The 27,099-nt window shown below is 33.5% G+C and overlaps 1 protein-coding gene across 1 annotated transcript in view; it reads left to right on the top strand.

Moving 5' to 3' along the window:
• Nucleotides 1-25,276, top strand: part of KHDRBS2 (KH RNA binding domain containing, signal transduction associated 2) — a gene marked incomplete at its 5' end in the record, with an annotated part of 348,053 nt that extends 322,777 nt beyond the window's left edge. Inside the window, 2 exons of the mRNA XM_082757411.1 lie at nucleotides 6,742-6,800; nucleotides 25,148-25,276. Of these exons, the coding sequence (XP_082613537.1) occupies nucleotides 6,742-6,800; nucleotides 25,148-25,245 (157 nt within the window). The 3' untranslated portion in view covers nucleotides 25,246-25,276. The remainder of the gene's footprint in view (nucleotides 1-6,741; nucleotides 6,801-25,147) is intronic.
• Between the last annotated feature and the right edge of the window lie 1,823 nt (nucleotides 25,277-27,099).

Here is a 27,099-nt window from a genome sequence, read left to right on the forward strand (position 1 = left end):
CAAGCTGGTATAGGTACATTGGTTCTTTTTAAAATGCAATATCCTTTATTATTTTTCACTATTATGCATTCTCTCACTTTTTAACCAGAATGCAATGTATTTATACTTTGTCATATTTCATTTTAGCTTTGCGCTTTTATCCACCTGTTCATAAATAAAGATTTCTCTGTATTTTATTTCCAACCCATTAAAATCAATCAAGCCAGGAAGCCTAGAATATGACACTTTATGTATCTTTACAACAATCCACTTACGACATTCATCATCAGAAACTGTTTTCAAATGCTACTTCTCATTTACTTGATTCTATGAGCAAAATGAAAATTTAGCTACTCTGAAGTAAAGTTTTTTTCTCTAAAACTAGGTGGGATTCCTAAAATTCTGTATCACTCCCTTTGCAAATACTGTGTCTGCAGGTATTTTATATTCTATTCTGAAATAGTAATAATTTTGTGTGTATGAGAAAAATACAAAGGGATGGAGAATATTTGAATAGAAATCCCCATGTATCTGTACTTGTAGCCCATAAATGGAATTTTTGTTTCTATTTTAAACTTTGCAAAAACTTCAGAATCCAAAATCATCTTGCATTTTAGAAGGCTCTCTGCATATATCCTTTATAACTCTACTGGCTTAATTCTTTCTTTATTTTTTTTTAATCAGAGTTGCAGTAACTTGAACTCAAACAAGAAAACACCAGAGACAGATGAGATCTAGTTCAACTTCAGGAATATTGTAAGCTATAGAATAAGTCCAGAGAGTATTGTAAAGGAGACATTCTTCTTAGGTAAAAATATGAATGCTATCAAAATTGGGCTTTCAGAAAAGAAAAAAAAAAAAAAAAAAAAAAGAGAGAGAGAGAGAGACTTTATCCACTAAATTGTTCACCATATTATTCCATTACTCCTAAAGAACTATTTAGTAAAGGTCCATATTTATGATTTAAGGATGAATCAAAGGACTCCTCATCTTTCCTATAGATGTAATGCTTAATTAAACAGAGATGATCCAGTAAGTCTTAGATTCCTATGAAGATTATTTCTTTATTCACACATTTCCAATATGAAATATTATAAAATATTATTTTATGAAAGATGCATATATTGCAGTTCATGTAAATGCAACTTTCTCTCACTTCTCTTCCAAGAAGGGTGCTGCCTTGTGTAAACAACTATTCTTTCATTGTTAGCTATAAGTTAAATCCTGCTGACTTGACTGCTTCTGTTACATAAAAAGGAGAATGATTAAAAATGCAGTCATACATGAAACAACTAGAATAGTATAAGACAGGATCCTGTTAACATAGGACATAAGTATTTGATTGTATCATTTATCAGTGTTTAAAACTGAATATTCTGCAAGATGCTCAACAGAAATGATATTGGAAAAGAGGGAGGTAATGGGAGATAGTATACAAAGACCACCTGAGGAAGTGAAAAAAGAAGGAATAAAAGTTGTCTAAAAGGTGGAATCCCACCTTTAGGGGTTCTTATAAATAATCTAGTATGTTATCTTGCCTTGAGAATTTGTTATGTGAAGCTAATACAGATTGGGATATATATATATAAAAGAGAGCTATAATTTTTTTCCCTGTATTTGTCTAAAATATCAATGCTAACTGCACAATGACAAAGGCCAGGAACCTCTCTTCAAAGACTGCCAATCCTAAAACACATTGGTTCATTCTCACATTGTCAAGTGACAACACAAAGAGGGAAGTCTCTCAAGAGTTATTCAAAGTATAGCATGGAAGCTTTTCATCTGTTTGCTTATGAGTCTAACTATGGAACTTCACAGGCATGAGCTGAATCTCTAGTTTGGACCAATTCAAGTACTTCACAAAAGAATGCTGATTATTATCTAATGTGTGAGTTATAACTCCAAGGCTGATCAAAATTTCCTAAATTGACTAACTCTTTCCTAAGCATTTCCTAATAAAAGGTTCACACGAGATTCTATTGTATAATCTCCCAGCTAAAGAGTGCAACCATTATGAAAGAGAAGAAGGATATAATAATATGCCTTTACATCAAAAATAGATAAATAAATAATCATCTGCTAAAGATCTAGCTCAACAGGTTTTAATCAAAATCTGTTAGATTCTTAAGATCTTTCAGGATGGATTACAGAACACACTTCACCAAGTATCTATATGGAACTATGCATTTGCTGCATTTAAAAGATACAACCCTTTCTTGTACCTAACAGCTCTGGCTGTCAGTGCAACCACTGCATGTCCACAACCACATTTTTTGCTCCCACAGTTAGAGAACAAGTTAGAGAATTCAGGTAGTTATGAGTGAGTGAAAGCAAAGAACAAAAAGAGAAGAAATATGAGAGAACATATGAGAGAACACAAAGAACTCAAGTTCTTCAATTCTTGCAATGTTCTGCTGCCTTACATTAGAGAAGCTGCAAGAGCAGCCAGGGAGCCAAATGGTAATGCTGCTGACCCTGTGTCTTTTGCCAGCAGCTTCCTTCAGGTACAGGAAGAGATCAGTCAAAGTCTAGTGCAGTTTATTCATTAATGTTGTGATTTTCTATATCTAAAATCATTGATCGCTGAGTGATGAACATCAATCCTCCCTCAGGTAGTTTGTTGACCCCAAGAGTTAGGGTTTTGTGACTTCAATCTTAACTCCTTTGTTTACATTTCTCTGCTTATACCATCTTAAAGCACTATTCTTCAAAGCCTTTTGAGCTGTGTGGTTTCCCACGAGTATTGACACAAGCTGCAATTTAATTTTGCTTAGTTTCTGTCAATTTGAAAATGTCCCACCTAATGAGAGATTAAAAGCCAGTTGCTGTTTAAGTATACAGTCTCTGCACTTAAGGTATTCTCATATTATGGGAGCACCAGATAATTCTGGTTGGAAGAAATTTAGGAGGTCCTTATTGCTCAAATAAATAACATTTTTATTCTTTTCTTTGGAACAGATCTGTCTTTATCTGCCTGAAAGGGTGTTTGATGCCTAGACTTTAAAATGGGTTCAAAAGCACTAAGCAAGAGCTACAGTTAAGTTAACAATAAACATAAATATATGATGATTATGAAGATTAATGGTATATACATTTTAAATATTCTAGTCCACAGGGTAGGAATAAGCACAGAATCATATATCCAAGTTCTGAAAATTTAATCTAGGTAGAGGAAAATTTTATCAGAGGTTCTGATGTTGAAAAACAATTGGGATATAAAAATAATTAAACTATATGGAAGACTCAGAGTCCCACATATGTAAATTTTTCCACAAGTGGTACATATAGAAGGTAAGTCTAAGTTATGCAACATTGTCCCCTGTGTTTCAGAGTTGTGGTGTTAAAGTATAGTGCAATACTTTGAAAACTTAGGAATAAAATTTAAGAAGTTGTTAATGAGTTAATCTTATCCACATTATAAAATGTATTGCCTCATGCTTTCAGGTGGGTACTTGAATTTTAGTAAATTATACTTCATCTTGCTTGAAAGTAATAAATGCTAATGATAGATAATGATGTCTTGTTTCCAATTAGCACTGCCAACAGTACCTGAGTTTTCTAGAATTCATGAACACTGCAGTTTTCAGGAACTGTCTGAAAACGTTAAAATTATATAAACAAGTTTTTATTTATGCTGAATAAATATGTTGTGGTTTTTTTTCCTTTCATAGCTGGGCATAATGCAAATGAATTATGTTTATCTGTATTTTAATAATAAAGACCTTATGTATGTAGAACCATTTTCTATCACCCATTTTTATAAACATTCATTGTTCACTTTAATAAAACACATACTAAAATGTTTACGAATAAATTCATATAACGGATTACAGTGAATATTCAGAAAGGTTTAAAATAGAGCAGACTAATGAATGAGCAGTCTGGCTCACAAGACACGTCTTTAAATCAGGTATTTCATGCTAAGAAACAAATTGGCCCCAGTTATTGTTCAAAACACTATCTAAATATAAGTTACAAATGAATTTGAAATATTTTCATTCCAATCTGTGAAAAACATGCATTATTCAGGGGAAAAAAAAAAAAAAAATGTTGGAGAACTTAGATATTGTGCTATGAATTATGTGTTTTCTGAAACAGGTTAAGGATTGTGCTTACAAACATCAAATTTGCAGTATACAACAAATCATTTCCTTTCTAAAGTTGCAATACAGCTTGTTTCTTATTTTAATGTTTGTGTGTTGACTTTGAATTCTGTTTATAATGTATTTAATTTACAAATGTTTTCTGTGCAGGATTTTTATCTCTCATTCTTACTGTCTGTATGACTGTGTTGTTTTTTTTTTTTCTCAAATTAAAAAAAAAAATACAACAACCATAACATAGCAAGGAATTATTACCTGCTCTTGCAAGTGTTACATTTTGCTAGATGTAATACTGATGGCAATCGCTCAAGTGACCAGTGAAAGGGGAACTGCTGTTAATAACTTACTGACCTTTGGGCTGGGTCCAAAATGCACTCAACTGAAAGCTGACCTTTGGATGCACTTTGTTTGTAAAATATATGAGGAAGAAATATTAGGATCTTATCCACTGACAGAAGATTAGAGTTCTATGATTTCTTTTCCTATAACCCCCCTCACTATTCCAACACCCTCCTTTACCAAGAAAAAGCTACAGTACACCATAATAATGCTGGTTAAATTGTAGTACATGAGATTTTTCATGCCAGATCTGGGTGGTATGTCAACTGTCTGTTCTGAACATTTCAAACATTTTCTTAGGTTTGAACCATGAACTCTGTAGATATGACTGGATTTATCTCTGACTTTGACTACGCAATTCACCCTGGGTAGTCCCGTAAATTAACCGGCTACTAGAATCATTGCAGAAATGCTACAGAATATTTAGTGTGTGCAACAAATAAGATGTATTCTTCCTGTCTGTTTCTAAAATGTCTTGCACAACTTCAAGAGAAGGGTGTATACGTTTAGATAATTACTTTTCAAGCAAACTGGATGATTCTACTGCGTTTATGCTCAGATGGCATTGGGAAAAATCTTTAAATGTATTAACTTCATTTTCATTCATGTCACTCATAAATCCACTTTCTGTTTTAGTAAATGAATTTCATGTCTAAGATATTTATATCAATGCACTATCTGCTCACATGAATGAATGAATGACTGCTGGCTAAGTTAGTAATGCACAACAGTTATCATTGCATTTTTTGTTCAAAATCAAAACAAACAAAAAAACGATACACAATATTTGTAGCTCAAAACTGACTATGAGAGTAGTACCAACCCAGTCAGGGAATGTTGTGTCCCAAATCAGAATAACTTGACTGTCAGTTATCAAACACATGCAATCAGTGCTCTCAAATGAGATACAGCACATGAATTATTCTCAGAAATTATTCCAGGAATAGCTATGAATAATTATTAATTCAAGACATTAAAAATCTGATTACAAGCAGTTGGTGAACAAAGAAGTCAACATTTGTTTAAGAAAATAATTGTTACAGATTGTTTGTTTATGTCTATTACATTTGTGAAATATTTTTACTTACGTTCCACTGTCAACTAAGCTTCTCTTTCAATGTAAACTAATATTTTTGAAGCAATAATCCAATATGGAAAATTGCCTGAGCAATAATGTTATAAATATAGAAATACTGAGCAGGCTGCATGCTATTGTTTGTTTTTTTTGTTTGTTTGTTTGTTTGTTTTTGAAAGAGTCCTTCTCACACAATCTCCATGGAAAAAGGAACAAAAGTGAAAACAAAAGAGTTAACAACAGGGAAGTATTTTTTGTTTGTTTCCCTGCAGATAGAAGAAATACAATATCATATAATGCACAGAGATTACAAGTTTTTTGGTCAGGTACTGACTTCTTTTAATGTCTGCCTGGTACCTGATAGCAGTAGCAGTCTGATCATGAATTTGTTTCCAGGTACCAAATATAGAATTCAAACTGTGAACAGTGTGATTAATTCCACTCCCGTTTCAACATGTATTAGAGGTCAAATTTTCTGGGTGCCCACTTCAAGGCGATTGCTGATTATCAAGTTGCTACTATGATCTGTAATTCTTTGGTAACATGCTGATACAACAATACTTGATATTTTTTAATTAACCAAAAAAAAAAATCAAAATATTCTTTTGAAACTGATTAAACCTTTAAACCTCCTTAAAAAACCTTTAAATATGTGTTTTATTAGTACTGTGTAAAACTTTGTATGACTGTCAATAACTGCATAAGCAATAGGCCTGTGCAAGAGCAGTGGAAACATTCTTCTTCAAGAGAAAAGCTGAAAAACTTTCAGTGTTCTCAGTAAAAATAAGTGGTTTACAGGTTCCATACAGTACAATAAAGTCATCTTTGGAAAAAAAAAAAAAAAAATGCTGAGTTTGATACTGCATAAATGTTTGGAATTACAGGTAAATGGGTTTACACCTCTTCTGGCAGCTTAACAATAAAGTGAGTAATAAAGTGGATAGACTGTTTTCATACTTTATTTTTGCAAATAGAATTTCTGACTGTGTTTGTCACATCTCCTAGCTTTATGTATTTAGAGACAATTTTACCTTATGCTTAACAGATAAAGAATGTGATTTTCTTTATTATATCTATTATCATCATTAATACCTTCTTCTTTACATTTTCATAATTTTCATTATCCCTGAAACTAACTGGACTATGCTATCATGTAAAAGTATTAAAACACATTTCGTTTTCTGTGCTCTATTTTGAGTTGCTTACCCATGACAATAATAACATGCTTATCTAAATCTTTTCCAGTGTGCCTGAATATTATGATTACGGCCATGGAACAAGTGAAGAGGCTTATGACAGCTACGGTAAGGTCTCTTCTGTCTTTAGCAAAATTAGGAAATCAAAAGAAAAATCTGTCATCGACAACTCAGAAATTACTTCCACGTACTTTTCTTTCTTTCTGTGCTTTTACAAAGGTGAAACTTAATGGATTTGTGTGGTCCATTTTGTGTGGTTTTAGGGTGAGGTTTGACTTACTAATGAAGGATCAGAAAATAGGGCAGATCCATTTTAATTAAAATTACAAAGCAAATTAATCAGTCATAGATCAGCTTTAACAGTAACATTGAAGTTTCTGCTCAGTGCCTGAATCACAGTGCTGTTTCAGTCTGCTTGATGTTCCAATAATCCTCTACATCTACTACTGCCATAGTTTTCAACCAGCAAATTTTGCAATATTTTGAAATATAGACTTGCTCAAAGGGGAAGAAGAGGGTGCTGCACCCCTGTGTGATCCCCTCCTGCACCAAGTGGCAGAGGAGAATAGGAGTATCCTCAGGCTGCGTGAGGCAATAAAGATAAAGAGAGCACTGAGTTCTTTGCATCTCTTCCCACTAAGTCTGTGTCTGAGATAGAATAATTCTTCTTCAAAAAAAAACAGAAGGCATGAGACAAAAAAAACAATATCACTCCAACGTGTCCATCCAATTTTCTAGATCCATTACTTGGTATTAATGATGTATTTCAATAACTAATGAGAATCTGTTCCATTTTTTCCAAACATATTTTTATCAGTACATTTTACCATCAGGTGGGTGACACTGAATCAGATGACAATTTCACTGAAACAAGAGAGCAGTGTTGACTATTGTAAGCTTAGACACTGACCCTTATGTATTCAACACAGCTATCATGCTTGATTTACTGTAAGTTTGCATGGTGACTTCCAAAGCATTATGAAAATGAGAGCTGCTGGAAATGACACTGCAAGCAGAAGTTACATTAAGGGGTTATATAAGGATTGTTGCTTGAAAAAATAATTTTATTCATGCAGCTGTGAAGCAAATTTCACTGTAATATAAAGTTGCAGTTTCCTTTGTATTTGTACAGCAATCACAAGACATTACTGGGACACTGTCAAAATGATTGCATTGTATAATCAGAAATAACTTAATTTTTTGTATAATCAGTATTCACAATACATTTGGATAACATAATGTGCAGTCAAGCACATTTCCAGTTCTAAACAAGTAATAATAATAACATATCCATATTTATGTTTATGCTTCAGTCACCCTCTGCTTTTTTTCCTCTTTGTATGTAGTTTCTTAATACCTGCAATGAAAGACCTTTCCTCCCCTTTACAGATTCTGCTTCCCTCCTTCCAGATGCATTGCTAAGGTTTTGGGCAATGCAGAAAAGCACAGTCTCAGCACAGTAAGAATTACCCACTGTTAAACTTTTAACTAGACTCCCCCACACCAATTCTACGTGTGCTTGGGCAAGCCCAAGTAATGTCACTCTTCCTCCAATCCCTCATTTGTAAAACTAGAATAATATTACTTGTTTTCCCAGCAGGGGTTTTGCAGGGACTAATTAACTAAGGCTTACAAAGTGTTCAAGGAGTTGGATCATGACTGAATTTATGCTCTGCATGAAGCTACTTTTTTTTTATTATTATTGTTTTTCCATTAAGCAGCTGAAACAAACTGAAAATATCTGGGTTTGTTTTGTGACGTCTCAAAATATATGGTTGATTACTGTTGACTTACATTTTTGCATAAAGTATGTTCTGAGCTCTCAGTTGAATACAACATTCTGAAGTAGTTTTGCCAATAACCTGGAGCAAACGTGACAATGGAATAATATTCCAAATTGCAATTTTTCTACTTTCTGAAATCAGGGAGAGATATGTATATGAGAGTTTTTGCTCCCATTGCTTTACTTTAGCAGATTAGTAAAATTGCTGTTTATGTGCTCTGGAAATCCATGCATGAAATTTCTGCATCCCAAAGATACCACTGTTGTTCTGAGGAGGTAATCTGAACATACACAGCTATAGTTTTCTGAATGTTCTTTCAGATGTGTGTTCTCTCTGAACACACACTATTCTTCTTTCAGTATCTTTTTTTTTTTTTCTTTTTTCACTGCCTCCCAGCCAACCAATAAGCAGTCTGGTGCCTCCCATTCTCATCTTCATATAGCTTTTGCCCTAACTCTCCATTATGTCTCAGTTCTTTCATTCTGCTTCAGAATGTGTTGTAATTGATCATGAGATTTCTGAATCATACTGTATAAAATTAGCTTCCCAAAAATTCTGAATAAGACCATATACACATATAATACAAATACTTTGAACCCGCTTTCTTGTTGATGTCTATTACACATTTCCTATAACATGCCCTTTTACCTTTATTCTGTTAGTATCTGTATTATATATAAAATAATAATAATAAAATAAAAAGACTAGGTTGGCATTTCTCTATTTTCTTTCATGCATCCTCTTGCTTCTAACTTATCTTTAGATAAGTATAACAGATATAGCATGACTTGCTAGCAAGCACATCCTATATCTTAAAAGCTATATTAATTATATCTGTCTGGCCTCACAGATGTTTCATCTGAATGCTTTTTTTCCCTTGAACTGCTCAGAGTACTCAAGGTATTATTTGCCAGACACAGTTTCTGCCTTGCTTCTACCAAAGGAGGGAGGCTCTAGTAGAGGACCTCTGCCAGTTCCTCCTGCAGATGGCTGAAGAGGCTCCTGCCTCTGCTCCCAAAGGTTAATACTGCCATATTGAGGATGGAAGAAAGTAAGAGTGTGCCCACTGTCAGATGCTGTAGTTCACAACCCAGTGCAGGTACTGCTTTTTGGTTTTGCTGGACAACAGAGATTTATATTTTTATGTCAAGTCACAAACCACAGTATCTCAGAGACATATGTATTTCTGCTGCTGCTACTAAAAGAACAAGAACCTTAGGAAAAGGGTGAAAGAAGAGGTGTTGAAATCTATAACACCCTAAGCTGCCACAATTATGCTAGAACAACACCATCTGCCAAAGGCGTTAGGCAAGAACTGGGAAGGTTAATCTGTATCTTGTCTCCTGTACAAAGAAAGAAAAGTGAACTCCACTCAGTGTGTACAATCATCATATTTCAGTGTGTACTATCATCAACAAAATTAATCATAGAATCAAGGAATATCTTGGGTTGGAAGGAACATTAATCATCTAGTTCCAACCTACCTGCCATGTGCAGGGATGCCAGCAATTTTTAGGAATGTTTATGAAACTGGAAAATTTGTCTTGGCCAAAATACTCAGGTTTAAAAAACTGTATGAATCCTAAGAATGAAATCATTCAAGCTCAAAAATCCCAAGTGCTACCCCTTACAAATGGCTAATATCAGGAAAAACTAGAATGGGACAAATGCAAAGTGGTATTTCAGCTTGTACAATATCCCAATCTTTTCCAATTCTGGCAAACTGAGGGACTCCCTAGGCCAAAGATGTGCCACATCACTGTGTATTATAGTCACTGCCCCATTTTCTTCTACTTATTAAACTGTTTTTTTCACTCTGCTGTAGTGAAAACTACAGATAACATCCACAGAAATTCATGGTTCTACAATGTAATTACTCATGCCTTAAAATCTACTTTCTTTTGGTTGTTTTAAAACTAACTCGTGATCATGCTTCTAATTTTTCACTGTATTGTAAAAATTATAATAATTATTATTATTCTCTAGTCACATTCATAATGTCTCTCATTTATTTACAATATTTTGTCATTCCTCAGTCAGAATTCATTTCTCATTGCTCACTCTGATGCATGTAAAAGGGGGGAAGAAACACCCCAAACCTTTTCATCTTTTCACTGTTTTTTTTAACACAAATTAGAGGTACTCTAAAAAAATAAGTCAAACATTACCATTAATCAATCATTTTTGCTTTGAACTTAAAAAATATTCTTTTGACCAAAAATGAAACAGTGGTAGATGTTTTTGCATTTAATTGAGAAACCTGAGGAACTCTTTATTTCATCAATCTTATAAAATTTCAAGCTAAATAAATACCTTGCTCCATTCATCAATCTTAGGGGAAGAAGAAAAAATAAACCTTTTACATTCAGATTCATTTATTGATAAATGACAAAAATATTTTGGATTCAGGAAAAAAAAATATTTGGAGAAAGCATATTTGGCTCATTTTTTATTTACTGTAAGTTATTCAGGATTTTGAGAAATCATATTTGGCTCATTTTTTATTTACAGTAAGTTATTCAGTATTTTTTCTGTTTTTAAATGTGTTCATTTTCCTCCAATTACAACATTTTGTAGTGCATATTTACTCCATTTTAGCATTAAGTGCTCACTTGTAAACAACTAGTATTTGGTTTTAGGATAATTCCATCTTGTATAAAAATTAGAAAGCATAACTCTTTGATATAATTCCTTTTAATGTAAAACAACATTTAAGTCGTAAAATGCTGCCACAATGATTTAATTGACTATTTTACAAATAATTCTCTGCCAGTCATTCAATACAAGAGCTTAATAGCTGTGACGACAATTAGTTTACTAAGTAATACTCTACACAAGCAACACTTTATAAAAATTCTTTACAGGACTTTATAGGGCTAAAAGCTAAAAATACACAACAATGCTCCACCACTTTTTTGACTATCTTGTTTACTTCTTAATTTTGTCTTTTTCTGAGAAATGTATTAACCAGTAACTTTTTTTTTTTTTTTTTTGGGGGGGGGGGGGGTCAGGGTAGATAACAATAATAGTTTCTGCTGAACAAGTAAAAGCAAAAATGAATATATATAGTTACAAAATTTAGGGAGAAATATATGGAGAGATGACACTTCAGGAATTCCAATAAACAAATAGGTTGATTGAAGAGATGTTACTTTATGAAACATAAAGTCTAATAACTTATTATAAGACAAGTGTGCTCATTTCGTGGAGAAACTCAAGTAACTACCAACCTTGTGTGAAATATACCATTCATTATTTAATATATGACAAAAACACATGAAGCCATGCTGCAGTGTATACAGAAAAAGTACTTTGTGAATTCTGAAGAAGCACGTAGCAACTGTGCTGCAGGTAAAGGTAAGAAGGTTTTTCAGCTGTCAAGTCCAAGTTCCTTCCTTATTTCTGATAGTAACATTGATATTGTAGGTCATTGGTCCTAATAATCATTAAGCATATGGTGCTAAGGGTTTCCTACCTTTTAGTGTTTGCATTCACACAGCTTGTGCAGTTTACACTGATTACAGGCAAGATCTTTATTAATACTAATTGATAAAGCTTTGGTAATGTGAACTGGTTGTTCATTTATATAATCTGAACATATATATGTTTGGTATCTTATAGAAGGTATCACTGGCAAGGTACTGGAAAAAAAAATTGTTTCCAACTGGTAGAACATCTTAGTATTGAGCAGGCATCTCAGAGATAAGTTTTAGAACAAGAACTTTTGCTTTCTTCTTTTGATCTTTTGCATTTCTCTCTGAAAAGCTTTAGCTTCAACAGGAAAAGACATAACATCTCAAATTAGTCTGCTTCAGGCCAAGAGGCTGAGCTGAGCTCTGTGTAGCTGTAAGTTCATATACTCTTTTTTTTCTGTTAAGTCTTTGATACTGGACAATAGCTGAAATGATATAGCATGTGAGTCCTTGTGCCTTCCCAGTGGTCCAGATCAATGAACTTGCCAGATGTGCCATGGATCTCTCCCAGAAGTTGCCATTGTGCCATGAAACTTCAGGCCCACCTTTACTGTGGGGAATAAAAACACATCTAGTCTCTCCCTGATAGATGAACATCTCTCTGAGAAGACCAGGAAACTCAGAAGTGCTTCTGAGTCTTCCCATACAGATCTCCATTTTTCCTCCACCAGAAGCAGGAGTCATTGAAAATTTCTACTGAATATGGACACAATATATGTCATATAAATTGCCTCTCATTAATGTTCTAGTTCACTCATTTCTATACTTACTATGGTATCACAGAGCCTGTGTGCCTCAGTTCCTACACTGTAGGACCAAATAAACTGTCAAAAACATTTCCTTAATTTCCTACAACTTTTTATCAAATCTTTTACTGGAGAAATCACTTGGGCTATATCTCAAACAGTGTTCATTCCCTGAGAAGAGATTTATTATTTTCATAAGAGAGTGATTGTGAAAGTCTTCAAGAAAAGGAACACATTTTAAATTCACATCAGCTATGATGGCTGCTATGGGGACAATACTAAAGATACTGCCGTTTTATCAAATCACCATTTTAATTAAGTTGTAATTCTTTAGAAAGTTCCATATTTAAATCTGTCACATTCTTTTAACTGACTGTATATCCTAAAACTTTTGTACTTCAGTTGATATACTACTACATTGCAAATATACATATATATGCATGTAGCAGCAGAAAAGAGTGCTCTTAATTTATAGCAACTTGTTGCTCTATTACTCCTTAATTATTAATCATTTTTACATGACAGAATAAATAAATCATGCAAAACTTTCTCATCATATGTAGTATTTCACACAGTAATTTCACTGACTTTCACCATGGGAACTGTAGATTTGGAAAACCTAAGTGGAAAGTCCTTATTTCCTATCCTTCAAGTCCTTATTTTCATTCATTATTTCTTTTTGCAGATGTTCACTGCAAAAGTGGCTGAAGCCCTATAAGAAATTGCCTTCTCCTATACTCATTACTGCTCCTCTTGTCAACATTACTTGTGCCACAGTAATCATCTCATCTGCTTCAGTGCAGTTGCATGGATGGTTTCTTGATGGTTTCTTTGATTCTCCACTGAGAAGAATTAGTTTAAGCCACGGCAGTTCACAATACACAATAAATTTGGAGTACCTATGTCAGCTAATTAGATAGCCCTCCTGAAGGGAAAGTAGCATCAAGCACAGAGTGTTTTTTTGAAAGAGTTACAGCTAAGTCCACAAAATAGACTATTAAACCAGGAGGTTTTCCTAGCATTTCAAGTTTTTGAGCCATATATATTGCATATGCAAACTCGACTTTATGTAGGTTTAGTAAAAATAAGTGCTTTTTAGTGTGGTATAAGAAAACTTGGTGGTTTTCAGACTGTTTCAAAAATAGTTTTTGTCCTCTGACAGAACTCCATATTTAAATAAAAAGGTACCATTTGTGATTTGAAAGATAGCCACTCTAGTTATTCTTCTTTCAAAATTGTAAATACAAAGATATCAAAGGAGAAAATTTTGAGCATGTTGTGAGCTTTGCATATTAGCAAAAACAGACCAAAATAGCAGAAAAAAAACAATGCAAATTCCATTCTTAAAACATAAGGCAAAGCCCGTTCTTGTTTTTGTTTGTTTTTTTTTTTTTGTTTTGTTTTTGTCTAAAATAATATATACTCGTCCAATTATGGTACAAGTAGCACTGTATTTTCTGAGTGGATTTATGGGGTGAAATGCTGGCTTTGTCAATGTTAGCAGAACTTTAGTCATTAGCCTGAGTAGAAAAAAGTTTCCAAGCATTGCTTAGCACTGTGCCTCCACCCATCTTTACCAGGAGGAATATGAGAAAGACAGGACAAATTGAATTATCCAAGGAAAATCATTCTAATTTTCAGTGTTCTCATTTTAAAGTTAATTGTCTGGTTTCTACTGGGTGTTCTTCTAAGTACATCTATAGCACTTTTCTCTTACCGCTCAGGCTATTAATTACATTTCAAAACACCCCAGGGAGGTAGGTATTCGTGTCTCATTTTACTGGTGAGGCAGCCATACCACAAAAAAAAAATAAAAATAAAAATAAAATGTAAAAATATAAAAATATAAAAATATAAAAATCCAAGGTCACTGAGCAAATAAGAAGAAGAGCTAGAAATCACAATTCCTAATTCCACTTACAATCTGTCTCTAGCGTTGTGTTCTCTTGCCAAATGCATGCAGTATAGTGACCTTGTAAAGACTGTGAGGAGAATATTTCCTCATAGGAAAGAAAGCTATTTTATTGTGAATTAAAATAAGTGTTTCTAATAACATTGAAAGCTAAATGGCAAATCACATTAAAGCATTATCTTAATTACTGTCATATATGTCTTAACTATCTTAAACAGAACAGCTCTTTTTATCTCTTCCTGGCCACCTGTCCCAAAATAATTGACCAGAGATTAATAAAATTGTCCCCCTAAAATGTGGGCAATATTCAGATGTTAAATAAGTTACTATGAAAAAGAAGGGATCAGGTCTTTATAATTACAGGATATAAGTAACGAATATAAATGTAAATGTTATTGGGAAATAACATTCATATGCAAATCAGATACTGTTAATATATTATTTTTAATTGTAAATCATCTGTCTTTCAATTACTTGTATTGTTGCCCTCTTTGTATTTGTGAAAGAGTTGTATTCAGTGAGCAAAATTCCATGACAAGGTTAAGAAATGCTGACTGAAGAGAAGAAAAGTTCTCTGAACATGTATTTTACTGGAGTTTTGTACTAGAAGACATTTAAGCATGTGATGATAGCATTGTTCAGAGCAAAATTTTGTGTTAGATAGACCACTGTGAATTTTAGTGTACTTTTAATACTATGTAGGTAAAATAGTAAGACAGAAACAGCTTCACGTGTTTTCCTCTCTGTTATAAATTAAATCATTTAGTGATACCAGATTCAAAAGAATTTCACAGGTTAAAATTACTAGGACCTTTTTTTAACTTTGACTGCCCAGTAAGAAAAAAAAAAAATATTTCGTGGTTTAACAGTTTGAGCTACTGAATCTACTAGCAATTGGTTGTACAATAATCTGTCAAGGGAGTTTCAGCTAATGTATTGATGTCTGTAACAGATACTGAAAATATATAGAGAATTCAATGTACACAGCAACTAAGAGTCAATCTGAATTGTAAAAAGCAATACTAAAATACTAATGCACAATTTCAATCAATCATAAACCAGGGATGCCAATTGCCTGTGATAGTAACAGTTAATTTATGTTTCCTAGTGGTGAGCATGCAACAAATTGAAAGGTGTCCAGTGTAATTTAAGGGACTGTGCTGTGCCCATGGTTCACATTTCGTATCAAAGTAGTCACCAAAAAATTCATTGATTAAGACGGCATCATACCCAAAGCAATCCTCATGCCCAAGCACACACAGATTCCTTAACTATAAACTCTGTTTCCAACACATCAGCCATAATATATACTTTCAGTTTCTGAAAAGGAAACATTTCTTCTTCACTAATCTGAGAGATTACTGAGTTGGTAATAACAAATTCATGGAAGAAACTGGACCCTCACCTCTGAGTAATTAAGCTGCCTGCATAGATTTCTCTTCAACTATTAATAAAATGAAATGTCTATTTTCCCACATGCTACCTAAGTCTGCTCCTCTGTCCCTAGTTTCAATTTGTATGTCCTTAGTGCATTGTTCTTTGATCTTTTACATGCTTCCTCTTAAACTGCCATTTTAACTATCTCTTTTTATACTTTCAATCCCAACTCCTGTGATTGCAGGCAAAAAATGCTTTTGTACTCCTTTGCTCATCACCTTTCTATTTTATACGTTCTCTGTATTTTTTTTGGGGGGGGGTTATCTTTCAGTCATTGACATCTGATAGTGTCAGTGACAGACAGAAAGGACAGAAGATGAGAGGAGCCCTCCAGAGCAGAAGGATGAAGGCAGGCTGGACATGACTAAGGGGATGGGGAGGCCAGACTTCACAAGGTTATGAGAAGGAGGATAAAGAATTAGTATTAAAACATGATGACCTCTCTGCACATCCCTTCAGCTGATTCACAGTCTCAGTAGTGATTTTCCCGATTACCTTTCTTGCTCTCAGACTACAGCTCTTACCTGCTCTTCATCTGAACTCTGCATCAGTTTCCACTACATTGACATGTTGCTTTGTTAAGAACAGATATGTCCAGGTGCTCTTTCCTTTCCATTTTGGCACAGTCTCTCAGAGAAAGACCAAGTTTCACTTTTCTCACCAGCAAGTTTCACACTTCACAACATACTTTGAGCCTTTTTTTTTTTTTTTCTGACTGTGTGTCTGTCTGATTGTGGTTTTATGTTCTCAAGGATCTGCTCCCATAATTTATTCCATTTTTATATCCATATGCAAGTTTAAAGACTTTGTGTGTTTTGTTGTTGTTCTTGTTTTGTTTTGTTTTGTTTTTCTGGAGTGCAAATATTTAGTTAATTTCTCTGCTGATTAATAGAGATCAGAATGTCAAATTACCCTCTCCTCTCATCTCCTGACCAGTACTGTATCCCAGAGGAGATAATCTGTGACACCTCTGGAATGAACATCCTAGAACTGAAGGCTGGGGCTCGAATTACCTCTGGATGCATTCTGTTGCATAGTAACTTGTTCCTCTCAAAGCAGCAGCTATGAGCTTTCATACAAAAGAAGGTGTAAGAAAAATAAGCAAGGGATGTAGCCAGATAAATATATGAAATCATGGGTGAAAAAAGTCACAGTCTATATTCCACTGTACAGCTAATTATTTTGTAAGTCTTTTTGCCTACATCCTCTTAACACATGTAGTAATAATATTGACTAAATAACACATTCTTAATTGTACGTGCTTTTTTTTTTTTTATATATATATATGTATATATATATAAAGAAAGCACAAAGGAAGATCTTATCTTGCAATATATAGTCATCTGAACAATACCAAAAACAGTCTTTCTAACCCATTTCTGGGATCAGTGGTTCTGCCAGTGAGTGGGAATTTGGAAGCTGTTATTCAGAGGAAACTGTAATTTCAAGGAGTTAGCAAGACTGCTGCTACCCTCAGTTGCCTTCTCTCTTCTACGTCAATGATGTAACCTCATGTTTCAGTTAGTACTAGAACCAAATACACTCCAAAAGTGAATGGGATACATGAATTCACCATTTGGCAGGACAATGCTCCTGTTACACAGACTCTTGGGGGGTCTTTGGGAATACAATCCCTTTCAAAAGCTCAAGAGCCACACTGTCCCTCTCATAAGGTTTGTGGCAGTATGTAAAAACTAGCATGACATCCACAGCTGTTAAGGATCTTTTAGAAGGGGAATCTTGCTTTCTATTTATTTCTAGAAGTATCAGAGTAATCAAAGTAGAGCAGTGGAGATATGTTGCAGAAATATTTGCAGCCATTTCTACAGTCTGCAATTTTTCCTGGTGTAATCCTGGTGTAATTTTAATGATTGTTAAAGAAATCCACTACTTTCATCTATCTTTTTTCACTGAAATCTCTAAAAATATGATATACCATCAGTTCATTTTCCTCTAAATAGTCCAAAACTAGTTTGAAATTATTTTCTATTGAAAAAAAAATAAGCAACAAAGACAATTTCATTTTTACAGATACCAAAAAAGTGTTATCCTTCCTCTTCTGTGCAGGTCAAAATGTGTCATCTCAACCTGGCCCACAAAACTGATCAAGTAGTAAAATGAAATGCTCTTGCTGAATTTTCATTAGAAATAGTGAATGGTAATGAATGAATTGGTAATAGACATGCAGGGTAGTCAGCAAGCAATTTTGAAATGGTTCAGTAGTCCTAGAGGTTTCAGAACTACTCAACTGTTTAAAAAAAATAATAATACATGGAAATCCTAAACTAATCTAAACATTAATATGAACAAACAAGTGCTGTAGAAACAAGGACATAGTCCCATATAATATATTAAAAATTAAAAATATATATATAAAAAAGGGGGGGGGGGGAGAAGAGAAAAGAGAAGAGAAGAGAAGAGAAGAGAAGAGAAGAGAAGAGAAGAGAAGAGAAGAGAAGAGAAGAGAAGAGAAGAGAAGAGAAGAGAAGAGAAGAGAAGAGAAGAGAAGAGAAGAGAAGAGAAGAGAAGAGAAGAGAAGAGAAGAGAAGAGAAGAGAAGAGAAGAGAAGAGAAGAGAAGAGAAGAGAAGAGAAGAGAAGAGAAGAGAAACAAGATGAGAAATTTAAGTGGCAGTTTTAAATGGAAGGACAGATATTCAACTGATAAGCCAGTATGGCTACAACCTCTTTAAATGCTATCCTACAATAGATATAGACACAGTGTTTCAGCCTTCTGTGCTTGTCCTTTCATGTCACCTGCACAATCTGCTGCATATTCCACACAGAATGGACCAGAGGATTTTGATTTTGCCAATGACTTACACAAAAATGCACTACATGCTCCCTTCTTGACTCATTGGTATCTTAACTTCTGGCTGAATGACAGATACCCATGAAAGGCATTCAACTAAAGTCATTGGCTATGCCATTTACAATGAAACTGTAATCCTTGTACCAATGCTCTGCCATTATATGTGTGTTCAACAGACATAAGACTTCTAGCTGCAATGTTTTTTGCTGATACAAGGCTGAAATACTTTTCCTTCTTAAAAGGCACCTGAAAGAGGTAGAAAGAAATTCTACCAAGAAAGGAATTTTGTCATTCAGTCTGGATCTGCCACACACTAAGTGCTCGCATATGTTATATGTGAAAATGCAGTCAGCGTTTAATATGGCACGGAAGTGCCAGTCAGAAGAAACTGTGGCCTAAGATGTGAGCAGAGTCAGGAAAAAAACATAAATGAACCAAAGCCCACTGCTCATTTTCAATCATGAAACTCTGCCTGGGAACCACAATGGCAGAAGGGTCTTTCTGATTGCATGTGTAGAAAGATAACGAGCTACCCAGATATCTGTGTCTACTGAGGTACATGGTTATATAGTTTCAATCCTTTAAGACTATACCTTAAAGTAGAGCATTCCATTCCATTCTCAGGAAGCCCCATCTTTCAGGATACTGAAAGAGAGAAGGTTACCTTGTTATCCTCGAATTGAGATATGAAAGAGCAATTTTGCACATCAGGAACCTTTGATTACTAGCATTCAGATATGTTATTTTTCATTATAAGTCTTTGCAGGAAAAAAGAACAGGAAAAAAAAAAAAAAAAAAAAAAAAGTTGCCATAATAATAATCCAGTGTTAATTTCTGGTGTGGTTGTATCTTGTTATTCACTGGGTTTGTGGGGTTCAGAGACTTAATAGTGTTGTTCCATATCAACTTTCTTTCATATCAACATGATAAATATATAATCCTTTACTGCTACCTCAGTGGTAGCAAACAGTGTTTTCCCAATTGAAGATTCTAATCCCAAACCTTCTGTCCATGTTTTGGCTGTAAATTCACCTGTTAATGCAGTGGAGCCTATCACACAAGATCTTCAGAAACAATATCTGTCAACATTTTTATATCTTGATTATGTATTTACCAAATAGATGTAAAAGGATGGTGACCACCATCCTTCCTTGTTGGAATCCTTCCTTGGAAATCAAACAAATATGTCCACCATGTTGCTGGAATAAAGAACACAAAGGATTTGTAGTACAAATTAGGGGAATTAAGGAAAATTAAGGAAAAACAGCTTCCTCCAATGGTTATATACAGCCATTTTTTAATATATAGAGCTGGCAGAAAGATTGCGTTCTCACATGCGGTTTCAGAAACACATTTATATGGTTTATATGAAGGTATTTTAATCAGGAAGTAAGGTAGGGGAGTTTAAGGGAACAATAAATTGTTTTGTCTTTGTGTTGTACAGTTAGTGAGTATTTTCACTACTTTAGTCATTTTCATTTATATAAATAAAGCTTCTCCATTTTTATCTAAACCTTACTTCTCCCCAGGGCCTCTCAGCAAATGCAATGACACTTCAGCAAAGGGTAATTGAAGCCGCAGCACATTTACAGCAAAATGCCATTTATAAAGGGTGTAATGAAACATACTGCAGAGGCAGGATTTTTAAATTCACGATATGGAAAGTGATTCCCTGTAGGAATGAGAGACCTGAGGATTTAAGACTATATCATATTGGCTGAAGCTTCTTCAGCCCTCTAGGCGAAAGCTTTCCACAGTAAACTTTTCATGTAACAGTTAAAAAATGAAAAATAAAAAATAAAAAATAAAAAAATGAAAAATAAAAAATAAAAAATAAAAAAAATCATATTCAGTAACAGAATATTCTGAGAAGCTCAGAGAAACAGCAAGTAAATGGAATGCACCATAAGAAAAAATAAAATAAAATAAAATAAAATAAAATAAAATAAAATAAAATAAAATAAAATAAAATAAAATAAAATAAAATAAAATTATAAAATAAATTGCAACAGATGCCCTTTTCTTCCCTATCAAGAGCAGCTACTCCCAAATCTTCTCCAAACGTGTCCACTCCCTGTACATTCTATCCTGAGCTTCACTTAGCTCTGCAGCTATTATGTCCCCTCTCCACCATACATGTTTCCCTCTCAGACTCCAGACAATGAGATAATTAAATGTAGTTTCAGAGAGGGCATCTTGCATAGAATAAGTTGTTTCCAGAAACGTAACAGTCTTTTTATGTTTCATACTCTCATTTTTCTGTTTTCATAGGGCATTATCTTATCCATTTTATTTTATTAGTTTTATAAAAGCTATCTTTGATACCTGTTTTAACCATTCATTCTAGGGTAAGCTAATTATTTTCTTACTGGCCACTGAAGTCAGCAGTGACTGATTAGGAAAAACAAGATAACAGCAACAGAAATGTGCCCATTAAAAAACAACAGGCTCATTAATTAAAATGGTTCGGTTCAGACAAACTTTTTTTCTGTTACTTCTGCTCAGTCCTGGAGTCTTTGGCATATAGGTCTTTTTTTTTTTTTTTTTTTTTTTTCAGATCTCTAGCAATATTACATACTCCAATTATGTAAGAAAATAGATATTCTGGTTTTCCAAGGGGGATACTGTTGTTTTTCCTACTAAATGAAAATGAATAAATTATGAATTTCATGTATTATTCATGGAAAATATTTAAAGTGTTAAAATTCATTAAATGATATAATAAAATTTAAAAAATAGGTAGCGGCAACTTTTAAACTTCCAAGGTAAATAGCAAGGAGGAATTAATTCTTCGTTAACATCAGCAATATTTTTATTCCTCTTTAAAACAAAGTTTGGAAAATAAGGAGGTCATTAGATTCGTCTACACTGGAAGAATACATTACTAATGATTTACCATCTTAAACCAAAATTGGAAATAAATCTGTATCACAAAATGTTATATTCTCTTTGACAAGTGAGATATGACTGAAGGGACAAATTTACCCCTTGCCTTTGTAAAATATAAGTGATTTCAGTGACAGAGTATCAGAGTATGAAGACAGTGGGCCAATTTAGTAGGCCAGTTATATACCAAAAGGAGCAGGAGCATCAAAAGATAAAAGGAAGGAAATAAATGTCCTCTCCAACCTTCATTTGAGCCCATTCATGGTTCAGTATGATGCAAACATGGTAATATTGCATGTGCCTGCACTGCCAGATGTGGTCTATGACCATGCTCATTGTTCACATCAGAAATTGTACTCTAACATATATAAAAGAAAATCCAAAAAAAATGAAGATGCTTACTTTTTTCTTTTTTTTTTTTTTTTTTCTGAGTTTGTAGTATGCAATGATAGTACTGTTGTGTATTTGGAATTTTATATTATTATTATCAATAGACATATTAATCGAGGTACAAAAGACCTCTATGTTTGTCACACTGGAGAATCCTGTCATTATATGCTCATCATAACTAGTCAACATGAATAAGCTACTTAATAACAGACTAGTGAAGAATGAACTTTGGTAAGTTATCTATACTAACATAGCAAACAATCAAAATTTTGTGTTTTTACTGAACCTTTGTTCTGTTCAAGAACATATATTTACAAAATATTTGCTTGAGAGAAAAATAATACCTATTGCTATAAAAGCTTGGTTTAATAAAATAAAATCTTTGACATTTCTTAATGGAGATGAAAAAAAATAGAATAAGTTCCTTATTATATTTAATCTGAGAACATCATTTCATTAATCAAGTAGCAGGCTAAATTTAAGGAAATGTAGTTAGCTTTATTTGAAATGTAAGACTAATATAATTTTGATGTTTAATATTATGATGTACTAACTAATGTATTTTATTTTGTATAGAAAGTTCTATTTTCTTGTTTAACTCATTCTTAGGTCATTCTATTAAATATATATATATATATATATGAATATTTTGAGTGAATTAGAAACACTACAGTCAAAAATATAAGAATCATTGTTTCTGAGCTGACATCTGAAAGACCAGTGCCTCTTGGAGAGGCAAGGCGAAAGGCAAAGGGAGAGGAGAGGAGAGGAGAGGAGAGGAGAGGAGAGGAGAGGAGAGGAGAGGAGAGGAGAGGAGAGGAGAGGAGAGGAGAGGAGAGGAGAGGAGAGGAGAGGAGAGGAGAGGAGAGGAGAGGAGAGGAGAGGAGAGGAGAGGAGAGGAGAGGAGAGGAGAGGAGAGGAGAGGAGAGGAGAGGAGAGGAGAGGAGAGGAGAAAGGAAAAATACAATTTAATTGGGTTGGATTTTTTCTACAGGTGCCTCAGGGATCAGATCAAACTTAAGAATATCCTGGCTTTGTTTAATAGCAAATAAATGAGAAAGTTGCAAGTAACATGTATTAAAGATATGTACTTCTTAGCTATAAGCAAGGAATGTTTTTGCAATGATTTACCAGATCTAATATGCCCCACATTGATTCACAGCTTATCTCCTGCTACCTGGAAGTTCAGCAACACTCACATTTATTTCATATAGATGAATTTTGTCAACACACTAAGAGTACTCATTTCAACACTTCTTGGGGTGACTGAGTGAGGTAACAGAAGTCTGAAACAAGACCTGAAACAGGAAAAAATATTCTGAAATGTTCTTTTGTTCCATTGTATGGATTATGACATAAAAGTTGTGTATCTCTTAAAAATGGATACAATTAGATTTTTAAATTTATAGGGCAAGGACCTTGAATGTTTCAAACCTTCATCAGTACCTCAGGACTGAGTAGTTCAGTTTATTATTCTGTTAACTACTTATAAATTAAATAAAATATCCCCACTTTTGAACTAGTGAAAAGAGTCTATTTTACTATATCTACCAATTGGTAGCAATAGGAAATATACTGTTTTATGGTCAAATTGAAAGTTCATGTCTCTTTTCCACTGGCTTCAAGACACCTTCCAATCTTCTTTTCAGTCTCTGCTTTTCATGCATCTTAAAAACTTCTTTTTGCACTAGCATCAGAAAGCTTGTCTTCTGCTTTCATATTTTACAAACGACTATCTTCTATACAAATCTGTAATACAAACATACAGATTAGTAACAAAATGACGATATATTGACAATAATTAATATTTTCCAGACAGATTTCTAGATAGCTTCTATGTTTCATCACAAAAATGTACACAGGTTATCACATAACTTTGCAGGGATATGTAGAAGTTTTGAAGCTGCCTGGTGATCATGTTATATTCTTCAGATATATTCTACGACTACTGTAAGAGGGAAAATGTTACACTGTGTGACATAGGAGAGAAGATATACTGTTATTTCTGTGATGTCCATTTTGTGTGTACAATCAGTTGTCAGTGGAAGATGAAACCAGAAATTGTTCAATGATCCACTAGCTGATTAGGGAAAACAGTTGAAGTTGGGGTTCAACCATTAGACTACAGCTGTACATAGGTTCCTGTTTGCTTCATTGGAAGGCTCAACTTCCAGAAACTGTGTCTGTGAAAAAATATTTATAGAAACTTTTACATATTGAAAAAGTTTTAAGGATTTTATTTTATTCTTTCTGGGCATATATATCATTATATATATATATTATATACATATATATATATATATAATATATATATATATATATATAATTAGTGCCAATTAAGAAAAAGAAAAAGTATTCTAAAGATAATACAAAATAAAAACTATTTGGCAAAGCAAAAGCTTAATGGAGTAGATTCCTTCCTACATATTTTTCTTCCATTATTTTTGTTTCTTCTTTCTTTCTGTCTCAAATGGAAGTAAAAAATAAAATATATTTCAATTACCTTTTTATGATTCAAGTTTTCACCTTATTAACATATCAGCTGCATAAAATGTTATTCATATTGATGTTTTATATTAAATGCTGGAAGCTCAAAATACAAAATGAATTCTGAGCTGGCAGACTACTGCAGTGATTTTTCCAAAGCTGACTGTACTGCCTCCACACTAGATATCCATTCTCTGCTGAAAGTGAAAGAGTTTTTTCATCCTGACGTAGACGAGATGTCTATGTTGAGAAGCAGAAGGTTAGTTTGTAGGGATTGTTTTGTTTGTTTTATTGATCGTTTTTGTTGCTGGTGGTGGTGGTAGTATTTTTTTGTTGTTGTTTTGTTTTGATTTTGTTTGTTTTCTTTTTGTGGAAAGATAAAGAAGTAAATGACAACACCATCTCTGTTTTATTTTTGTAAAGCTTTTAGCCAAAACTCTCAAGAATTTTGACAACCATTAGTGGTGACATCACTTTGTTCTTTCCAGTTTAGATATTCACAAAACATATCTTTTCTCTTCTGTTTTTAGCACAAGAAGAATGGGCCACCACCCGTTCCAGCCTAAAGGCACCACCTCCAAGGTCAGCCCGAGGGGGTTACAGGGAACACCCCTATGGTAGATATTGAAGGTCCTCCTCATCTGTGACCTCATCTCAAAGACAATTAATGTGGTCTCCACATAAACAGCACCAAGACAAGTAATAGTCCATTTCTTTTCTATCCTAGGGATTACTCTCATTATTATCCTATGTACTACTTGTATTTCTTATAACATTGGAGTGACATTGGCATTAGTATTATTTTATAACACGGACTTTAAAAACAAACAAACAAACAAAAAAACAGAAACAAACAAAAAAATCTTTGGCAAGCATTGTCTAGAAACCATTCAAAGATGATGTTCTGTTGGTTGTATTCATTGCTGTGTGTAACTTAAAAAGCATGACACTGTTACAGATCTTAAGTCTCTCTACATACTAGCTAAGGCTGAGTTTTTGTTTAGGGTTGCTGAAAGACTGTAATATGATTTTTTTTTCCTTTTTTCATTTGAACAAGACAATAATCAAGTTGTAGATAAGATGTTTTAACCTGTCTTTTTTAATATATGTTAGTTTAGATTAAGATGTTCGATATTAAGTTTGTAAATTTAATTTTAAATGCTGTTTTAATGGGGTTGAAAACAAGCAGCTACTGTATGTATGTAGCTAACTGAATTTGTTCAGTGTTTTAACCTGTATTTGTTAAAAAAAAAAAATCACATAAAGTTCCATGTGTAAGCTTCTCTAAATAGGAAACCATAATTTTGTCAAATATGTTTGCCATAATTTGTCAATAAAGCTGAAACCTTTTGTAACAAACTAAATTTGGAATTACTTGTTTTCTAGCTTAAAATGCCTGCTTTATTTCTTTTTCAAGAGATGCCTAAAAATGTTTTTTATATAAAAATTACAAAAATGAACCCAAGCCTGTTTTAAGCTTTTTGTGTAAGACTTTAAAAGTTGTATTAATAACTTCTGGTTGTTAAATAATTTAAAAGTTAACAAACTAAACTGTTACATGAATCATGGTTAGTATCCACTAATGTATAACATGTTAATGGAAAAAAATGCTTTAGAACAATAAATGGATTTTAAACTATCCTCTAAGCTTGATCTTGCTAAACACAAACTCTGATTGACTTGTTTGTATTAGCATGTCTCTCGTGAGAATGTAATGGAGTTTAAAGAGGTAAGATTACCACTTACCACTGTTAGATTGTCTAAATGCTAGTTCTTCAACCTTTGAGTTTCCCCGCACATTAAATATCCCATTCAACATGTAAGCATTGCATAGATTCACTTATTTGTTTTCACTCGGAAGAGTGCGTTGACTGCATTTTTGTAGTATATATCAATTTGTCTTGATAAACAAATCATCAGTGTCACTGCCCAGTTGTTGGTACTCAACCTCAAAAACTTTATTTGTAATTTTCAGTGCTAAATATCACCGCCCTTGAAGGCAGTTTAGAGGGCTGATATTTCTTTTGAGACTATCAGACTTGATGGCTGATGATTATTAAGGAAATATGTCGCAGGACTCAAAGGATGACTAAACGTTAAACAGGTAACACTAATAGTAACTCTGTAATTTTGAGTATGCAACAGTAATGTTAAATATTCTCAGTTATTAAGTTACTGATAGTTAAAAAAGTAAACCTACCAAAAGATAACAAATAGGTATATAGGTTATTAAAAAAACTAATTAACATTAACTAGTGACAACAAAATGATTCTACAATATATAACCCTCAAGGTAATAAACAGAACTAAAATTAACAATAATAGTAATGCAACTCTTGCTAACAACAAATATATAACCTAAATTTTGATGAAAACAAACCAAACAACCAAACAAGCAAACAGATGACTTGATGGTAGGGATTCCAAAACTGTTAATCCTTTAAATACAGTCTTTTTGTTTACAGTGGCTTTTTGTCAATGT

Source organism: Aythya marila, assembly GCF_965140915.1.
Source record: "Aythya marila genome assembly, chromosome: 3".
Lineage (NCBI taxonomy): Eukaryota > Metazoa > Chordata > Aves > Anseriformes > Anatidae > Aythya > Aythya marila.